The following is an 18,104-nucleotide window of genomic DNA, read 5'->3' as shown; positions in this document are numbered from 1 at the left end:
GCGGGTAGCGGTTTTGGTTGGGTTTAGTTCTTGATCTGTCTCTTTAACACAGCTTTCTCTCCCCAGGTGTGCCATTGTGGTGCTAGACACGCTGTATTGTTGCCTGTGCAATAGAATGACAGGTCTGTCTGAGAGGTGATGGGGATACTGTAGGCGCAGGTTACAGAGGCTTCCAACTGATTGTGGGATATACTAAAATCCTTTCCAGCCAGTACCTTATAGCAGGTAGTGCCTATGTCAAGATAAAATACACCCGCTACACATACTACCTATGAGGCAGTTAGCGGAGTTGAAGGTAACAATGATCTTTGTAGAATTCATTAATGATATTTTACAATGCCCCTCTGCCATATACGTTGGCCAAACCGGACAGTCTCTACACAAAAGGATAAACGGACACAAATCGGACATCAAGAATTATAACATTCAAAAACCAGTAGGAGAACACTTCAATCTCCCTGGACACTCAATAACAGACTTAAAAGTGGCAATTCTTCCCACCACAAAAAAACCCCTTCAAAAACAGACTCTGACGAGAAACTGCAGAACTGGAATTAATTTGCAAACTGGGCGCCATCAAATTAGGCCGGAATAAAGACTGGGAGTGGATGGGTCACTACAAAAACTAATTTCCCCCGCTGATACTTACACCTTCTTGTCAACTGTTTGAAATGGGCCATCTTGATTACATTGTCCTCATTAGCACTACAAAAGTGATTTCCCCCCCTCCCTTGGTATTCACCCCTTCTTGTCAACTGTTGAGAATAGCCCACTTCCACCTTAATTGAATTGGGTCGTTAGCACTGACCCCCCAACTTGGTAAGGCAACTCCCATCTTTTCATGTGCTGTGTATTTATACCTGCCTCTGTATTTTCCACTCCATGCATCTGATGAAGTGGGTTTAGCCCACCAAAGCTTATGCCCAAATAAATGTGTTAGTCTCTAAGGTGCCACAAGGACTCCTCATTGTTTTGAAAATTTCTTAGTCCTCCAAAGGGCTCTACAGGCACTCATTAATCCTGTAGTGCTAAGTAGTAGTATCCCATTTCACAGATGGAGAAACTGAGGCTCAATGAAGCAAAGTGGTTTCTCCTATGACCACACAGTGGGCTTGTGCTGGAGCTGGTTGTTCTTGGGCTCTCGGCTTGCATTCAGTTCCTGAGAAACATGTTTCTCCTAGATATCAAACCAGAAATAATATAAACAGCATTAGTAGAAGCCTTCTCATGCCAACAACCTATGGGAATGTTCTTCTGTCTTCCTTAGAGGAACAAGATGCCATATCGCTTCATCTTTTTATTGCAGAGTTCAGCTGTAATAGCACATCAAAGGCCCAATCCTGTACAATGCTGAGCTACTTATGAGTAAGCTACTTGTACTGTTTGGTCACCTGAGTTGCAGGTATTGTTTTTGCTTTGATTGGAGGAATCCTGACCTCACATCGCACTTTCATGACCGCTGAACCCTTCTGGTGTGCTTGTTTGTGCAAATATTCGCACAAGTATTTGCATCACAGTCTCTTTCTGCAGACAGTTGTGAAAACCACACTTCACTTGCCTGAGTGTTGGCAGCAGTTGAGTTAGAGGGACCACGATTACCGTCAAGTGAATTTGCTTTATCTGGAGAGTGTTCTCAGATTCTCTCTTTCTGCCTTTTCACAGCTGTAGGGAGTGGTTGATATTTTAAATATAAACCAACCTAGGCTTTTGGGGACCACCCGATGTGGTCTAACCACTAATTTATATGGGTCTGTTTCATTACTGTGCTGATCTCTTGCTGGCCTCTGAAACTTCATTACCTGTCAGGAACCTGAGTGTAGGCACATGCCCTGGCTTCACAGGAGGCAGAGCAGGACTCTGGGGAACCTGTGACCTAGGAATTTCTTTAGATAAAACCATTAGGTCAGGGGTGGCCAATCTGAGCCTGAGAAGGAGCCAGAATTTACCAATGTACATTGCCAAAGAGCCACAGTTATACGTCAGCAGCCCCCCATCAGCTCCCCTGCCCCAGTGCCCACTGGCAGCCGCCGATCAGCACCTCCCCCTCCCTCTGGATCAGCTGTTTTGTGGCATGCAGGAGGCTCTGGGGGGGGAGAGGGGAGGAGCAAGGGCATAGCAGGCTGAGGGGAGGGGACAGGAAGGGGTGGAGTGGGGCAAGGCCTGTGGCAGAGCCAGGTGTTGAGCAGTGAGCACCCCCCGGCCCATTGGAAAGTTGGCGCCTGTAGCTCCAGCCCCGGAGTCCATGCCTGTACAAGGAGCAGCATATTAACTTCTGAAGAGCTGCCTGTGGCTCCGGAGCCACAGGTTGGCCACCCCTGCCCTAACAGGTGTAAGTAGAACGCCTTCCACTGCCTCTGCAGGGTGTATATTGGGAGGTGGACCAGAATTTCCCAAATAGGGAATTTATCCAGGACCCTGGGCTCAACACACCACTTCTTAGCTCCGCCCTTCAATTTGATGTCGTGATGATAAATGAGCCCCTCTGCCTGAGGGTGATGCTTTTGGATGCTTCCTTGCTAGTGCAGCCCTTGAGGTTTGTGTTGAACTGGAGAGGCACAAAGCCTGTCAACAAAGAGGTTAGGATTTGTGAAGGGATCAGTATTAGACACTGCAAGTGCCTACTCCCAAACTCAGGGCCTGTACGTTCACTTTGGCTGTGTTTTCCTGTCCTCGGGTGCTATCTCAACTTCCTTTCACCCCTTGCAGGGGATAACCCCCGGGGCTGGGGGGGGGTTCTCTTTTCTTTCCCCCGCCTCCATCTTTGCCCTCCTTGGGTTCACAGCCACCCGAGTCCTCTTCTCTCCCCTGTCCCCATTTTAATCACTTCCCTACCCCACAACAATAAATAAGAGTTGATTTGCTACAAGCTTCAATCTAAAAATACTGAGCAAACCCCTTAAAATTTAGAAGCCTGGCCGTTCCCAGGAGATGGTAGCAGGGTAAGTGCTGCTCCTGGGCCGTGCCATTGCTGCGGGCTCCTTACAGGGCAGGAGAAGGGGAGGCCAGTTCTGGGAACAGCTGTGCTTTCAGAAAGCAGAAGGGACAGAGGACACCACCTCTTGCTCAATATTTCCAGCAGGAATCGCTGAGGGTCTGGGACAGGCAGTAGGGCTGAGGCTCTCTTGGTTTCATCTCATTCTCCCTGGTCCCAGGAGTCATTTGTGCTGTGTTTTTCCTAACAAGTAACCAAGCAACAGAAGAATCCCTAGAAATCCACTGACATGGAAAAAATGCACTGGGTTCCAAGGATAGAATTGTAATCCCCATTGTGTTGAGAGATGGAGCAGGAGCTGGTTGGAAGATTGCAGGAGAAGCCAGCGAACATTTGGAAGAGGGATCCTCCCAAGGTTGGAATAGCTTAATGCTTATTAGATCCTAAGGGACTGCTCTTCCCTTTTCATTGCTGTACACTGTTCAGCCAACTACTATGCCATGCCCAGAGCTGGCTGCATTTCAGTGGGGGGTGCTAAGTGGTGTGTGTGTGTGTGTGTGTGTGTTTGGCTGGCTGGCTGGCTGAAGCTTGCAGGATCCTTTGAGATGAAAGAAGCTATAGATGCCCCAGTGCTTTAACTAAGCATCCGAACCTTTTCAGCTTTGACTATCGTTAATTCCTCTGTACTGCTACAGCAATGATGCTGCTTCTGCGTGGGCTTTTCCTGGCAGTGCAGGATTGGACAGAGGTACACAGGCTAGCGACAGCAAAGCTTGTCCCATTTCTCACCTGTGAGGGAAGGATTCAGAAATCCCGCATAAATCCAAGGACCCAGCTCTGCATGCCAATGGGCACAGCCCTTTTCTGGAGACCCAGTGATAACCCCACGCTCACTGCCTCCACGTCACGGTACTCTTTCTTGAATTTGCTGAGCCCAGCTCTTGCTGCGAGCAACACAGCAGAAATGAAGGGGTTAAGCACCTCTTCCTGTGTGCTATCCCCAAGCCCCCCAGTGCCCCAGACAGGAAGAAGGGTCCCTGCCGGTTTGTGGGAAAGTCAGACTCACCAGAATGTAACATTCCTAACATTATCCCCAAGGCCCTGCAAGCACATCTGGTGTGATTTGGCCTGGGCCTCCTACTGTGATGAAGTAGCGGGGTGAGGGGGACGGGGAGGGGGCTTGTGAGAATATGTGGGGACCCTAAAGGGACTGGGTAGGGGTGGGCTTTGGTGCCTCCTGGCTCGAGCCTTCCAACCCAGTCGAAGGAATGGTCATTGGGGATCTCTATTTCTCTCTCATACCTTAGGGCAGTGTCATGGGTTCCCCCACCCCCTACATGCAGTACCGTGGGCAGTGCCATAGGTTCCCCTCAGCTCTCCCCTGTACCTGCAGCACTCCCACCCATTGGTCCCCCGGCCATGCCCTGTGCCTGGGGTATCTCAGGCAGAGCCATGCCATTTTGGGTCATCTCTTTTTTGTTCTGATGAGATTTAGTTACATTTATTTATGCCTGCAGAAAGCCTCTAGCAATGAAAGGGGAGCAAGTCCTGGGCTCTTTGTGCCAGTGCCAGGGGCATCCGCCCAGCAGTGCTGGGGGGGATGTGAGAAAGCAGCATGCTGCACTCACTCACGGCGGGCCCCTTCATCATCAAAGAGGCTGCTGCATTTCTAACAAAGCGGAGAGAACAGAATGCAGGCAAAGCCTCTCCAAGAACTGAGCCCAGCAAAGGAGGCTGGGCTGTGTTTTCCTTTCTTTGCTATTATATTTTTTATCCCTGGCTTTTTGTGCTTGGAAAGTCCATTCTGCCTGCCACTTCCAGAGCCTGCTAATATGATTAAAATGTGGCCATCCCCTGCTCACCGACTCCTGCTTGCGCAGTTGCCTGGGCCTTGGGAGATGGGCCCTGTGAGAGGCCTAACTTTTCCTCTGTGGCAGTAGGGGCCAGTCTACACTGGGCACATTTTATAACCACTCTGAAAGCCAGTGGGAGCCCTAGTGTAGACCACCTGGTTGAAGGTGGCCTGACCACTTTTTACTGAAATGGTTCAAGACCACCTAAAAGGTCCAGTTGGAATCAGAGGTGTGAGTATGTGGGGGAAGAGAGACCCAAAATCCCCAGGGGAGATTTTGTCCACCACAGACACTCATGAAGACAAGGCCCCTTCCCCAAAGAGCTGGCAGCCCAAATAAATCAGAACATGGGAAGAGAGTGGTCTGCTGAGGATTTTCTCCCCCTCCCGGCTCGGCTTCCCTATCCGCTGGCCTCTGCAGCACAGTCCTCATCCTGTGCTGGTGACCTTGGCCTGGAAACAATCAGGACATCAGCTTCGGCTTTGGTTTGGGTGTGTGAGAACTTTTGAAGTGCTCACAAAAGCTGCCAAGTGATGGTCTTGGAGGCTGATGTTCTGCGTTCAGCCCCAGGACAGGAAGAGTACGAGCAGTGGCTGGGCAAGCACCTCTTGCCATGACACTCCTCAGCCGGACTCTGAGAGCTGGAAGGGAGTTCAGCCTCTGTGGCTCATTCATTCTTTCGCCTCCCTGCTGAATCTGCCAGTGAGGGAGTCAGTGTCAATTGTGCTGCTGTTTCTTGGTGCAGTGGACAAGTGTCCACAATGATCTGGGCTGAGGCCCAACAAACTCTTTTTAGACCGTCCCTCAAACCGCCATCAGATAGCAATAAATATTACAACATTTAGTTCTTCCCTGTGGGATCCATGAGAGGGAAGGTGGGCTGGGGGAGAGTGAGAGTGGGGACTCGGTTAGTTCTATTTGAGGGCCCCAGGTTTGACGCCAGTGGAGTTAGTCCAAAGCTGAGCGTTTGGAGTCAGGGATTAATTGAGTCCCAGGGCTCTAGCTGTGTTGAAATTTCCTTACAATGAAAACCGGAAGGGAAAAGGGCTCCTTAAATAGCTCAGTCCAAGTGTGCAAAGCTTGGTGGCTCAGTAGGCAAATACACAGGATTGTTCTTCATTCCATTCCAGGTGTTTCTTACTCATTTAGCACAGAGGGGTTTGGCATGAACATTGCAGCCTTTTCCCATGTGGGGTGACCCTGGTTCAGCTCCCAGGGAAGAGATGTAATGCAGTGGCTCCCAGGCACTGCTTTCTGCCCAGCATCAGTATTTCAGGCTTTGGGACTGCTACCCTAGCAGGCTACCATTCTTCCCGAGTTTGTCCCGTGGGACTAACTTATGCATCACGCAGTGTGGTGACATTCTGATCCAAAGCTAGGGTCAGAGTTGACAGAGGGGAGAGATATGAATCATATTTGAAGTGCTGCCTCCATGTGGTTCATCTGGTGACTGGTATCTCAGCCTGTGGCCATGGATTATTAATCCCTGCCTACCAGCACATCAGAGCCAATCTGCGAGCGTGCCCTGGAATAAGAGCTCCTCTTGTCAGGAGGTGACTAAGATGCTGTGGAATGAGGGACCAGGGTGGGGGAGTCACTTGAGGATCCAGCTTGGGGTCTGGAGTACAGAGGATGGGCCTTTCGACAGAGCCTGTGTGAGTGCAATGTCCACTCGGGTGCTGGGCACCAAAAGCCCTGGCAGGAGGAGCAGGAAAAAACAGGCAGTGTCTCTGATTGGATAGTCACATTTTCAGGGAGCAGGTGGAGGTTGCAAAGGCAGCATGCAGGAGAGAATCTGCCTGCAGCAGCGCTGGGGAGGATGGGAGATTTGCAGAGCCCTGCAAGCTGCAGCATGAGCACAGCTGCATACAGCATGGCTCACAAGCAGCACCCAGAGGCCGGAGAGACTCAGAGCAGATGAGGCTTGTCTCTTAGTTCAGAGCAATAAACCACATCCTTCCTCTTTTCTTTCACTCCCTGGCTCCCAATCTAAAGGTCTATTTGTCTTTCCATTCTAGGGCTAGCTTACCTCAGAAAGGCTTTTGCTGGTAGCTGTAGCCCCCTAGTGGAGACTCTGCTTGTATTGGCCAAAGGAGTTATTTTGCTGGTATAGTTAAGCTGGCATAGCTATGTCAGGGGGTTGACTGGCACTTCTAACTGACACAGCTATGCTGGAAAAACTTGGTAGCGTACACCTGGCCGTAGAATTGGGGTTGGAAAGAACCTCTAATACAAGGGTCCACTTCCCAAATCGTCTCCCCCCTGCTGCTCCCCTCTGTTTTGCAAGTCTCTTCATTTGCTTTCTCTGTGTGGCTCATTCATCTCTAAGTCCAGCTCCAGGCCCCTTGCTGCTGCTTTTCCAGGGGGGGTGGGAGGGGTCTATGCGGTGATGGAAACACTCTTAGTGGAAGTTTTGCAGGCAAATCCCATTGTAATTTTCAGACATGAAATTGAACACAATGTTTCTGAAGTCACAAATCAGGTGTGTTCTATTCTCTATAGTACTCCCAATGTATTGTGCCCTGTTTATTTTTGACTAATGCACTACAGTCAGTGGAATTACCCATCACGGTGAAATATCTGTCCTGTCCCTCATATTGTTCTCATTGGCTTGAGAAGGAAAATGGTGCTTCCATCCCCAGTGTTTCTCCCCTTTAATGATGAATGTGTTGAGCATCCCCCATGCGCTTGACTCCACAACGCACGGAGGGGAGGTAGTCATTGGCTTCGGGGACCGATATCTCCTCCTCCCCTTCTGAAATTCAGTTCCTTTTGCGTTTGCCTGCTGAAATGATTCTTCTCTATATGGAATGTTGCCCTCTGCAATTTGTTCTCCTTCATGTGCTGGCATCTCCAGTCTGCGCTCAGATCTTGTGGGCGTTTGTTACCTGCCATAGCAAAAGCCAGTTAATGAAATCCTGCTTCTATTACAGCACCTCCTTGGGGTTCCTTTCCTTAGCTTACTTCCTCCAAACATCACTTAATTCCATCATGTAGACTAAGTTGATAATCTGATCCAAGCTGCCATCTTCTGGGAGAGCTTTAGTTGGGTTTGTGGTGAAGACACAGAAATTTTAGGGGTTCATGACCAGGAATATAAGAGATTGTAAAGTGATTTATTTTTCTTTTTTGTTTTGTTTTGTTTTTACAGTGTTTCACATTACTAGAGGATAAAAGGGACCCAGGTAAGTGGAGATGGCATGTTCTGTTTTTATCAGCAAGAATATATTCATTGTTGCCTCTAGATCTGTGTTTTGGTGACGGAGCTACCAGGATATATGCAGAGGCGTATAATCATGGGTGTCCTTCCCTTTCCAAGGGAGTGACTTGGGGTATTGCTGGGTTTTCAGTCTCCCTGCAAGTCTCCAGTTTCCCTTCCAAGCTCTTTCCTCCGCTCCCTTTGTCTGTTTCCCCACTCGCCTCTGTGCCTTAGGATAGTGAACCAGATTTGAAGGTTCTGTTATAAAGGTGACATGTCATCTCAAGCACAAAGCACTATGGGGGTGCTAGAGAACCTGTGTACATCAGCGTCCCTTCTTGTTATCCCAAACTGTGCCTGTCCCCTCCCACCCGCCTAGGCCCTGCACCTCATGCCCTCCCTAAGATAAAAGATTGGTTTGCCTATAAATTTGCTTTAATTGTTAGCAAAGTGGGTGTAATCCCTTCCATTTTGTGCAAGGGGAAATTCTGATTTTAGAAGCAGGAATGGAGAAGTGGCCACCCTCTCTTATTTGTACTGCTGTATCTGCCGACACACACAGAACTATTTTAAAGTGTTAACTCTGCCTTGGTCAGCAAATGTGTGCTCCTCTTTCTTTCCCTTCTCGCTGTTCTCCGGTTCTGTTTTTGTTGGAGAGATGCTGGGTGAACATACTCCCTCAGCTCACAGTGTGCAACATCAGTGGAAACTTCCTCACTCTGGCATTGGAGTGACTGCGTGTGGCAAACTGCATGGGGTGGTGACCAGAGGTCAGAAGCTGTGAACCTGAAGCCAGGACCCCTAAATTCTGTTTGTGGCTCTGCCACTGATTCCCTGTGTGACCTAGGACAAGTCACTTTGCTTTGAGCTTCAAGTTCCCCATCTGAATAATGCGTTTGGCAAGGATGAATTCGTTATAATGTGTTTTGAGGCCCTTGGATGGACGGCACTAGAGAGGGGCGAAATATTCAGTGTTAGTTTGTATTGTCATTCCCGAGGTCCTGATGTGAGGAAGACCCTGACAGACCAGAGGGGATTCTGAAATGGATAACAAATTATGATTAAGGAATTGGAGTTAGCAACCTACTGTATAAGGAAAAGGAGACGTGTTCATTTTGGGATTTTCCTGTTTGGGCTGGGTGAAGAGGGGGTGATTGAACCAGTGTCACTGGGAACCTTTGGAGTGGGCAGTTTAAAACCCTGGCTTAGTGCAAACCCGAGTTCTCATAATGAGGCCTTGATTGGGCTATCCTAGAGGAAGGGGGAGAGTCACAGATTCTAGGCTCTGTCTGCTTTGGGGGGACTTACAAAGGCATCTTAAGAGGCATTAGCTCCTCTCTGCTGCTTCTGTTGCCTTTGCCGAAGCAGTGGCCAGGAAGCAGCTGTTATCAGTGTGAGTTTACAATCGATGTTTGCTTCCAGTGGGCATCCCGGCTATCTCTAGTACGAATAATGCATTGCTTCCCAGGTAATGGGAGACACGTGCCTCTTCTCATAGTTAGGGCTTTAAGATATTGAGTTTGTTTACAAGAGCTTTGCCTTGCCCAAGTGCTGCACAGATACTAATGAATGTTTGTTCAGTGATTGATAGACTAGGCTTAGTGAGGGGCCCTATTGCATTGCCACTGTCCACTCCCCATTCTGCTGTGTGCACCTTAACCTGCCTTTGGGCTTGGACTGTGCAGGAGCACAAGCAGCCTTCAGAGCTGAAAGGTGGCTAGAGCATGCTAGCTGAGACTCCTGAGGAGTTAGGGCTTGATCCTGCCAGATACTGAGCACCCTCACCTCCTTCGACTTAAATGGGAGTTGGCAATGCCAAGCACCTCATGGGAAGTCCTCAGCACCTTAAAGGCTGAGGGCTTCACCCTGGTAAACTAATACTGCAGCCCAAAAATATTGAGAGCCATCATTCAAGGCCCAATCCTGCATTCCTTGCACGCCCAAAATTCCTTCTGGAGTCACTGGCATCTTTGGGTGTGCAAGGAGTTAGCAGCTCAAGCTAAAGGCCTGTAATGTGCCGTGCTGATGGATAGCAGGCGTGAAGAAATGCACTGTGATCACACTCCGCACTGATGTTAAAGTCCACTGATGCAGAGGAACAGCCCAGCTGTCAGTAGCTCTGTGGCTGAGATGTACATTGATTCGTTTTGTTATCATACCTGCTTCTTTTACCTTGCCAGGTTTGTGATTAAAAAAATCTCTCTCTTGTGACATGAGGGTGTTTGGCTGTATCTGCCCTCATGATAGTTGGACCTGTAATTCTCCACTGGTGCAGCTGGGAGCAAGGTTGAGTGCAGACAAGGTATGGGAGTTTTACCGTCAAGTCCTCCAAACCTGCTAGGGTGAAAACACCTGCCCCTTATCTGCAGCTTCCACCTTTGCTCCCACCTGTGGAACTGTGCTGAGGGAAAATGACAGTTCAGGGATTTTTCTGGGAATAGATGTAGCTGTTGGCTCTGGCTGCATGGTGTGTTGTAAGCCCCCTGCAGCATTGGAATTCCGAGAACAAGGCTGGCGTGCACCCGCTCCTTGCCTCATGGTTTCCTGAGACGAGGTCAGTTTTAGCAGCCCTGTAAATAGTTACAGGGGCCCTGAAGCATCCTAAAGCCACATTCTCTCCTCTTTTCTTTACACAGAAAAGGTCAAGAGAAATCCCTTTATATAATTATCCATGGGCAGCAACAGAAAAGGGGAGGGGGAGGAAGGAGCTCAGATGACTGGAGTCTGTTCCAGAGTGAAGCAGGAAACACATTACTGTTGCTAGCTCATGGTATATGGGTGGGGATCTCCAAGGTAGTTTTCATAACTGGAGGGCAATGACCTTGCTTGTTTTTCAGCCACTAAAAGATTAGATTTAGCTCTGAGCCCTAGCCGGTGGAAAGCTCCTGGTAACAAGGGGGGCTTTGTGAAGGGGACTGGAGAGTAATCCTGGGTGGTCTCTATTCACCCTTTCACTAGGGAGATTAACAACATGAATCTTGAGAGCTTGTTAATGAAGGTTAAAGAGCCATGTGCGCAAGTGAAAGGGCCAGCGAGATATTTTGCCCCGCAAACAAATCACATCCACAATTAAGACTTTTGGGGGAGGGGAAAGATGATACTGGTATTTCTTGGTTAAAGACATCTATAGTATCAGGGCTTCCTGGCAAATATGTAGTTAAACTAGAAAAGCACTACCTTTAATTTCACAGTCCTTCAGCTCTACACCTTCCCTGCCATCTCTACACATGCGGGGACATTGGAGCTATTTGGTCACCTGGAGCTGGCCACTAGAGGGACACTAATGAGGAGCTGCACAAAGTCTTTGGCTCAGAACAAAGGATTAAAAAAATCTCTTTCTTAGATAAGTGGCTCTTTATTTTTGTATTCGAGAATTTGCATGTGTGTTGTTTGCAATTATATGGACTGATTGAAGCCATGGTTGGTTATTTCTGTATCATTCACTCCACATCTTGTCTGCAGACAGGTATCAAATATCAAAGGGCAAGGTTAATGAAAGAAACATTGAAATCTGGCCCGTTAAAATGTAGGCTTGTGGATTTATGTCCTATATATTTACCAGAACAATACAGGTACCACTGCTGATATTTCCGGAAAGAAGAGTCAGAGTGGTGAAGCCCAGGCCGAAACCCCACGGGTTTAAGAAGACCCTGGCAATAGTAGTTCAGTCAATGTGGCCGCCACAGTTACAAGAGAAGTTCCCTCCTCTGAAGAGCTTTTAATCTAATTAGAGATCCTGCCTGAACATTGGGAGAGATGGGATCTGTATCCAAACTTTGTAGCTCAGGCCCATCTGTAAATCTTAGTAGGTGTGTATGGTAGATAGGACAGCAGTTCAGAGCGAGAGGTTATGAAGGTTTTGTGGGTGAGTACAGTGTTAGAGACCTCATGAAAGAGGTAGGATTTCAAGAGATGAGAGGCCGCTTGCTGGAGCGGGGAGGTTGTTCCATGTTTATGCCTTGTAGCTGAATAGGAAAGTGCCTGTCCTAGTCCTTCCATCCTCTGCAGAGCATGGTCACAATACTTTCTTCTCCATAATCCTGTCCATTGTCCCCTGGGAAACTACCTGGATCGACTTTCTGGGCCATTTCCTGTTCCACAACAAAAACAGTCCTCAAATTCCTTTTAAAACCCTACCTATTAACGTGCAGGATCTGAGATCAGTTGGTCATGCTGCAGTGACCCCTCTAACTGACCTCCTGTTCTGTGGAATTCCCATTGTTGTTGTTTCACAGAATAGCTGGATATGACATGATCAAAGCCCTCTGTCAGTAATGAAAATCTGTATTTTTTCCCATCTCTTTGAGGAGGGGAGGGGTTCAAGTGTCTGTGGCTCATACAATCTGGGGCCACTCTGCTAAGACTGTCCCTGCCGCTGATGGCAATCAATGCTTATTGTGATGGTGGTTTTTGTCCATTCAGAACTGAATTGAAACTCCCACTAAATTTCACACAGGCCACCAAACAGCCATTGCTACTAACCTGCCTATATAGGATCCAGAGAGATGAAACATTCCAGATATCTGTGCTAATCCCCTGAGCTCCCCAGAAAACTGGCATAATTTTATCCTGAGACTGAAATAGCTAGAACCATTGACTAACTGCCAGGATATTAGCTAAACAGAGGGGAAACCTCAGTCGTTCTGCTATGGACCCTCCCATCCCCAGACACTATTAATTAAGCCTACTGCCTCTTTGCCCCATCCCATTGGCTCCCGTCTTTCCCAGTAGAGAGTTCTCCCTCTCTCCCTTCCCTTTTGCTGTGTTCCCACCTTACACGGCAGCTCTGCCCTGTTTCTCGCACACAAAACGTGAGTACTCCCTGGCACCAAGCCTATCCTTTCAGACAGATTCTGTTCAAGGACTGAGGCTACATTTTCATAGGTGTCCTACCCCTTCACTTCCTTAATGACATTAACCAAACTTTCCATCTATTGTTCTGAGCAAAACAAGAAGGAAAGAATTACACACAGGCCACACTCTAAATACAAATACATCTATATAATGTTTGTCCAAGAAACGAGGCTTGAGAGCATTCGCTACAGGGAGGGTAATTCCTACCTGCCCTCTGCCATATTGGGGTCCAGGAAGTGGGCAGGCAAAGCCCGCCCACTGCTACAGGATCCCCCCCCCAGCCTAAGGTGGGGGTCCACAGGACCTGGAAAACCAAATAATTACGGGGGACAACTAATGAATAACAGGGACAGGAGTGCAGTCAAAGGGTCAAACGAAGGGAACCAGATGAATGGCAAGAAATAGGAACCCCAGTGCAGCTTGCTGAGCGGCTGATGACAAGGTGAGGTATAACAATAATGTCTTTTAAACAAAAAAATGATATCAAGCAACAGTGATTCTCCAAAGTGGGCTACCTCAGCAGAGCTCTCTGAGATAACACACATGGGGAATAGGTCAGTATGCAGTGTTTGGAGTTCCAAAATAACTCAATGAAAATGTTAGCTATCTATCATCACAGCTGGGTTACGCTCGCTTTATATTTATACATGAGCTTTCTGGAGTCGTTTTCTGTAGGTTCCAGCCTTCTGGCTCAGGTATCTGGACCTTCTATTTTTGTCCCAGACCAAGTCTGCATTCACTCCCTGGGCTGCGGCATTGTTCATTTGTTTAATTGTGTTACTGGGTTGAGTTGTCTGAAGAGAATGGTTGGGATTTGGTCTGAGTCACTGGTTGAACAGGAAGCGCCGAATAGATTGTGTTTGGGCACTGGTCTCAAGTAACTGGGAAAAGAGAGCAGTTTCTCTCTCTCAAAATTTGTATTTTTAGTGCTCCCATTGCTATTGACCTACACACAGACTGAATGCAACTGGGTGATGGTTGAAGTGGGCCAGCATGGGTTGTGACTGGGCATTAGTTTAGCTGGTGTAAAGAATGGAATTTGGATATTGAGGCATGCTGAAAGGGCCACAGCAAAAGCTCATGGTGGCAGCAAGGTTTGCAGGTAGCTGTAATGGGATGGTAAGCAATTCCACAAAAAAAGGGTTAAATCTCATTCTGACTTTGAGTGCCTCTGACCACTAAGCCAAGGCAACAACTGAACGGAAATGTCGCAAAAGGCGACGTCAACTGGAAAGAGCCAACAAACTCATTACACGTGGGGATGGGAAACATTTGAAATGATGATCAGTTTCCATTTGGACTTTTGAACAATTTTTTTTAAAAAGGTGCTAGTTACATAGTGGAAAATACAGTCATCAGTCTGGGTTCCAATTGCAGAGATAGGGAAAAAATGAGCTGAATGTGATTATTAGTGGTTTTGATGCTGCTGTTTGACTTGACATGTGATGAAAGGGAATCTCAATTCTCCTTCCTCTTCTCTCTTTCTCTCTCTTTCTCTTTCAATCTGTGTGGTCAGCCTTGTGCTTGGCTGATGAGTCATTCTGAAGTTCTGGTACCTTTTGTTAAAAAAGAAACTTCCAGACCCCTCTGTTGTGTCTCAGGCAGATTTGAAACAAGACCCTCCTGGTAAGGCTGTTTGGTCCCCCACCTGTCTTGGGCACTTTCTAGCTGAAGATCTTTGAGTCTTTCTGGCTGTGTGACTGGAGTGGGGCCTCTGAGGATTTTCTGCTTTTGTTTTGTGGGGGGAAGTCACCGCTTTTTAAGTGGTCCCTTTCCTGTCCCACTACAATGCCCAGCATGGAACTGCATCAGCGGAGGCTATGATCAAACAGCTGGAAAACGGGAGTGATTAGTTCAAATGCCTTAAGGAGGTAAATCCTTACTTTCTAAGTAAGAATATATGCATTAAAAATTGCCGTGCCAAGGTAGGGTGACCAGATGTCCTGTTTTTATAGGGACAGTCCTGATATTAGGGGCTTTGTGTTATATAAGCTCCTATTACTCCCCACTCCCCCCGTCCCAGTTTTTCACAGTTGCTGTCTGGTCACCCTATGCCAAGGCAATTTGAAAGCAAACAGGTGGCCTTTGCTTTCTTTCCTTAGGGTACGTCTTCACTACCCACCGGCTCGGCGGGCAGTGATTAATCTATCGGGGATCGATTTATCGTGTCTCGTCTAGACGCGATAAATCGATCCCCAAATCGACGCCTGTACTCCACCTCGGCAGGAGGAGTAAGCGGACTCGACGGGGGAGCCGCCGTGGTCTACTCGCTGCCGTGAGGACGGCCAGGTAACTTGAACTAAGATACTTGGACTTCAGCTGCGCGAATAGCTTAGCGGAAGTTGCATATCTTAATTCGAACCACCCCACAGTGTAGCCCAGGCCTTAGATTAATTCTGGATCTGGAGACAGTCTCCCCTCAATGGTAGGATCTTTGGAAATCCCTCTTTCTGCCCCAAAAGGAGACTCTGCGATTGTTTCTGAACTTCTAAGCACTTTCTGTTTGGTTCAGTTTATCCATGACCATTTATCCATTTTCTCCCCCCCCCCCCCCTTGTGCAAGGTGGTTTGGTGCTGGAGACTCTGCAGTTGAACCATTCGGTCCAGTTCGTGATTTATAAACTCTGATAGTTTATGCCTGTCTTCCAGGGATGTTTTTATCCATGCGGGCTTTATATGTTGCTCAACTAAAATACAGTTTCAAAGCTGATCTTGGAAATACGCATTTCCACGCTGCAGTTTCCATAACTCTGAATGGTCACCCAGAGGCAGATATCATTATACTGCCACTCTCAGCAGGAGTTGCCATCTCATGGTCCTGATTGGGACTCTGGGAACGTAGCTCCCATATGAAGTCATCGGGCGTGGAGGATTTTCCAAGGCAGTTATACGGGGAGGGGTTAAATAAAAGTGTTACTTTACTACAATTTTGAACATCTCCTGTTTGTCACCTGGCCCCTTTTAGGCCCTTAGGAGAAAGCCACAGCACATGCAAACATAACTGAATAAAACAATCCTCATATCCATCCACCCTTTCCAGGCTAGGCCAAAGGGCAGCTTTCTGCATTCATATGGTCCTGATGCCACAGTGACTAACTCCCATGAAACAAACCAAAACTATATCATAAAAGCTGTTGCTTAGAGCAATTTGGCCACAGACATCAACTTTCCCCATAGGTGGTCCCTTAGAAACTAACTCTCAGAAGCAAGAAGCATCTCCAGCTTGTTATGAAATGCCCAATTGTTTCTTGTGCAGTCATTTCTTTCCTCTTTCTCTTCCTACCATAAACCTTCTCTGGAGTAGAGTTACTGGATTGTGGAGTTGAACTGCAGTTCCAATCCCTTGTTTTGGTTCCCACATCCTTCTGGGGTTTTAACTTCAGACTTGAAAGTTCTTCTGTGTCCTGCAGCTGACAATGTGCTGATCCCACTTTTAACACCTGATCCTATCAAACACCCTGGGATATTCTTTGTGGGACAGAATTAGAAGAATCATTGCCAGGGAATGGGATTTTTCCTTGCATTGGCCAGAATACAAATTGTTTACAAGAAGAGAGTGCGGGGAATAATTAGGCAACAAGGCCCCAATTGTCTGATACCAAAGGAATTGCTTCTTTATGTTCAAAACATGGGTTGTTTTTTTTCCCCAAGGCTGCAAAGCAGTGATTCAAGGAAACAGGAAAGAAATTGCAGGCTAGAAAGTACACTAGTATGTACATCCTCTGGACAGCTTGTGTGAGACCAAAAGGACCATAAGACAAATGTGAGTGCATTTCTTTACTTGTATGAAATGAGAATTAAAGGAATGCACTGAAAGGCAAAGAAATTGAGCTGTGCCTATGTTTTTCTATGGTAAGAGCCTCTACAAATAATCTGCATTAAACATGCAAAAGAAACATTATGCCTCCTCTTTGGACACTGTTACTGGATCCATTCCTACTTCTGCCTGGGGAGATCTCTACAATCTTGGCCTGCTGGTATGCAAGAGGCCGGTGGGTGCTTTGTAATACGGTAGTGCATGTGCCTAGAGCAGTGCTTTTCAATCTGTGGTCTGTGGACCCTGGGGGTCCACAGACTATGTCTAAGATTTCCAAAGGGGTCCGCACCTCCATTTGAAATTTTTTAGGGGTCTGCAAATGAAAAAAGGTTGAAAACCACTGATCTAGAGTTATTCAGAACATTCTAATAAGATCAAAGAAAAGCAGACATTGTTAAAGTCTGGTCCAACCAGGTCTGTTCCACCTGCTTGTCAACAAAGGTATTCTGCAGTCCAATCTTAAATGTCCTGAGTGCTAAGGCTCCCATTCCTTCCCTTGAGAGATGGTTCAGTGGCCTAAGAGAGCTACGTGTTTCCTGGTATTCAGAGCGATATTAGTGTATGTCTTCGCTGCAAAAATAGGTTGGATTTTAACTTGGGTTAGCTAACTCAGATTAAAATAGCAGTGAAAACATGGCAACTCTTCTTTTAATATGGTTTAGCAGCTCAAGTTCAAACTGATGGTGGAGACGGGTTGGGCTAGAGTTGCTAACCTGAGTTAAAAGACGAGTTACTGTGTCTTAATGGTTGTGTTAATCTGAGTTACCTGAGGCAAGGTAACCCAAGTTAAAAACACGCTTTTTTCCCTTTCAGTGGAGATGTACCCAGAGAAGCTAAAATGCGGTTGAATACACTTTGAGACAGATGGGATAATAAGAGAAATAACCTGTAAGTCACAGAGTTCTGGTGGCCCCATGATATATGCTCTAGGCTGTCATTTGGGAAACTTGGATTTGACTCCTGATCTTGCTTAGCACACTGACCTGGCAGGAGCTGAGATGATGCAGAAGCAGCGTACTTTGCCTATGGGCCCTGACCCCATTTCATTGTTCTGTGAGCCCCTCACCCATGAAAGGACCTATCTTGAAAGGATGTGAAAGTTTTTCTTGGCTGCAGCAGGCACATGACTGCAGTGTGGGAGCATGAGGAGTTGGGGAAGCACATCAGAGAACGCTGAGGGCTGTGACTAGACGGGGAAGGCTCCTCCCCATCAAAAACCCCTGTCACTGGTAAGATCCTGTAATGAAGAAGCAGCACCATCAACAATGAGCTTAAGCCTACAGGAAAAAAGCAACTGGTTGCATGTTAGAAGTGATGAAGGAGTTGGAGAGGGACCAAGTGATGGGAAGGAAAATTAAAAGGACATGGGCGTTGAAGTGCAGCTCTGAGTGTGTGTTATAGAGACTGGGCAGAGTTGTTTTTATATGTATATATAATTTTGACTCATAA

General features: G+C 47.3%; 1 protein-coding gene across 3 annotated transcripts in view; it reads left to right on the top strand.

The window, feature by feature from the left end:
- STARD8 (StAR related lipid transfer domain containing 8) overlaps positions 1 to 18,104 on the top strand; it is a 142,864-nt gene that overhangs the window by 24,833 nt on the left and 99,927 nt on the right. For 2 of the 3 annotated variants that reach the window (XM_074964504.1, XM_074964505.1), the window contains one exon: positions 7,937 to 7,970. The exons of the other annotated variant lie outside the window; for it this stretch is intronic. In XM_074964504.1, the coding sequence (XP_074820605.1) occupies positions 7,937 to 7,970 (34 nt within the window). The remainder of the gene's footprint in view (positions 1 to 7,936; positions 7,971 to 18,104) is intronic. 3 annotated transcript variants of the gene reach the window in all.

Source organism: Natator depressus, chromosome 9 (genome assembly GCF_965152275.1).
Source record: "Natator depressus isolate rNatDep1 chromosome 9, rNatDep2.hap1, whole genome shotgun sequence".
NCBI classification, from domain to species: domain Eukaryota; kingdom Metazoa; phylum Chordata; order Testudines; family Cheloniidae; genus Natator; species Natator depressus.
The sequence above is the reverse complement of the archived record's forward strand: the minus strand, read 5'-3'. Positions and strand labels throughout refer to the sequence as shown.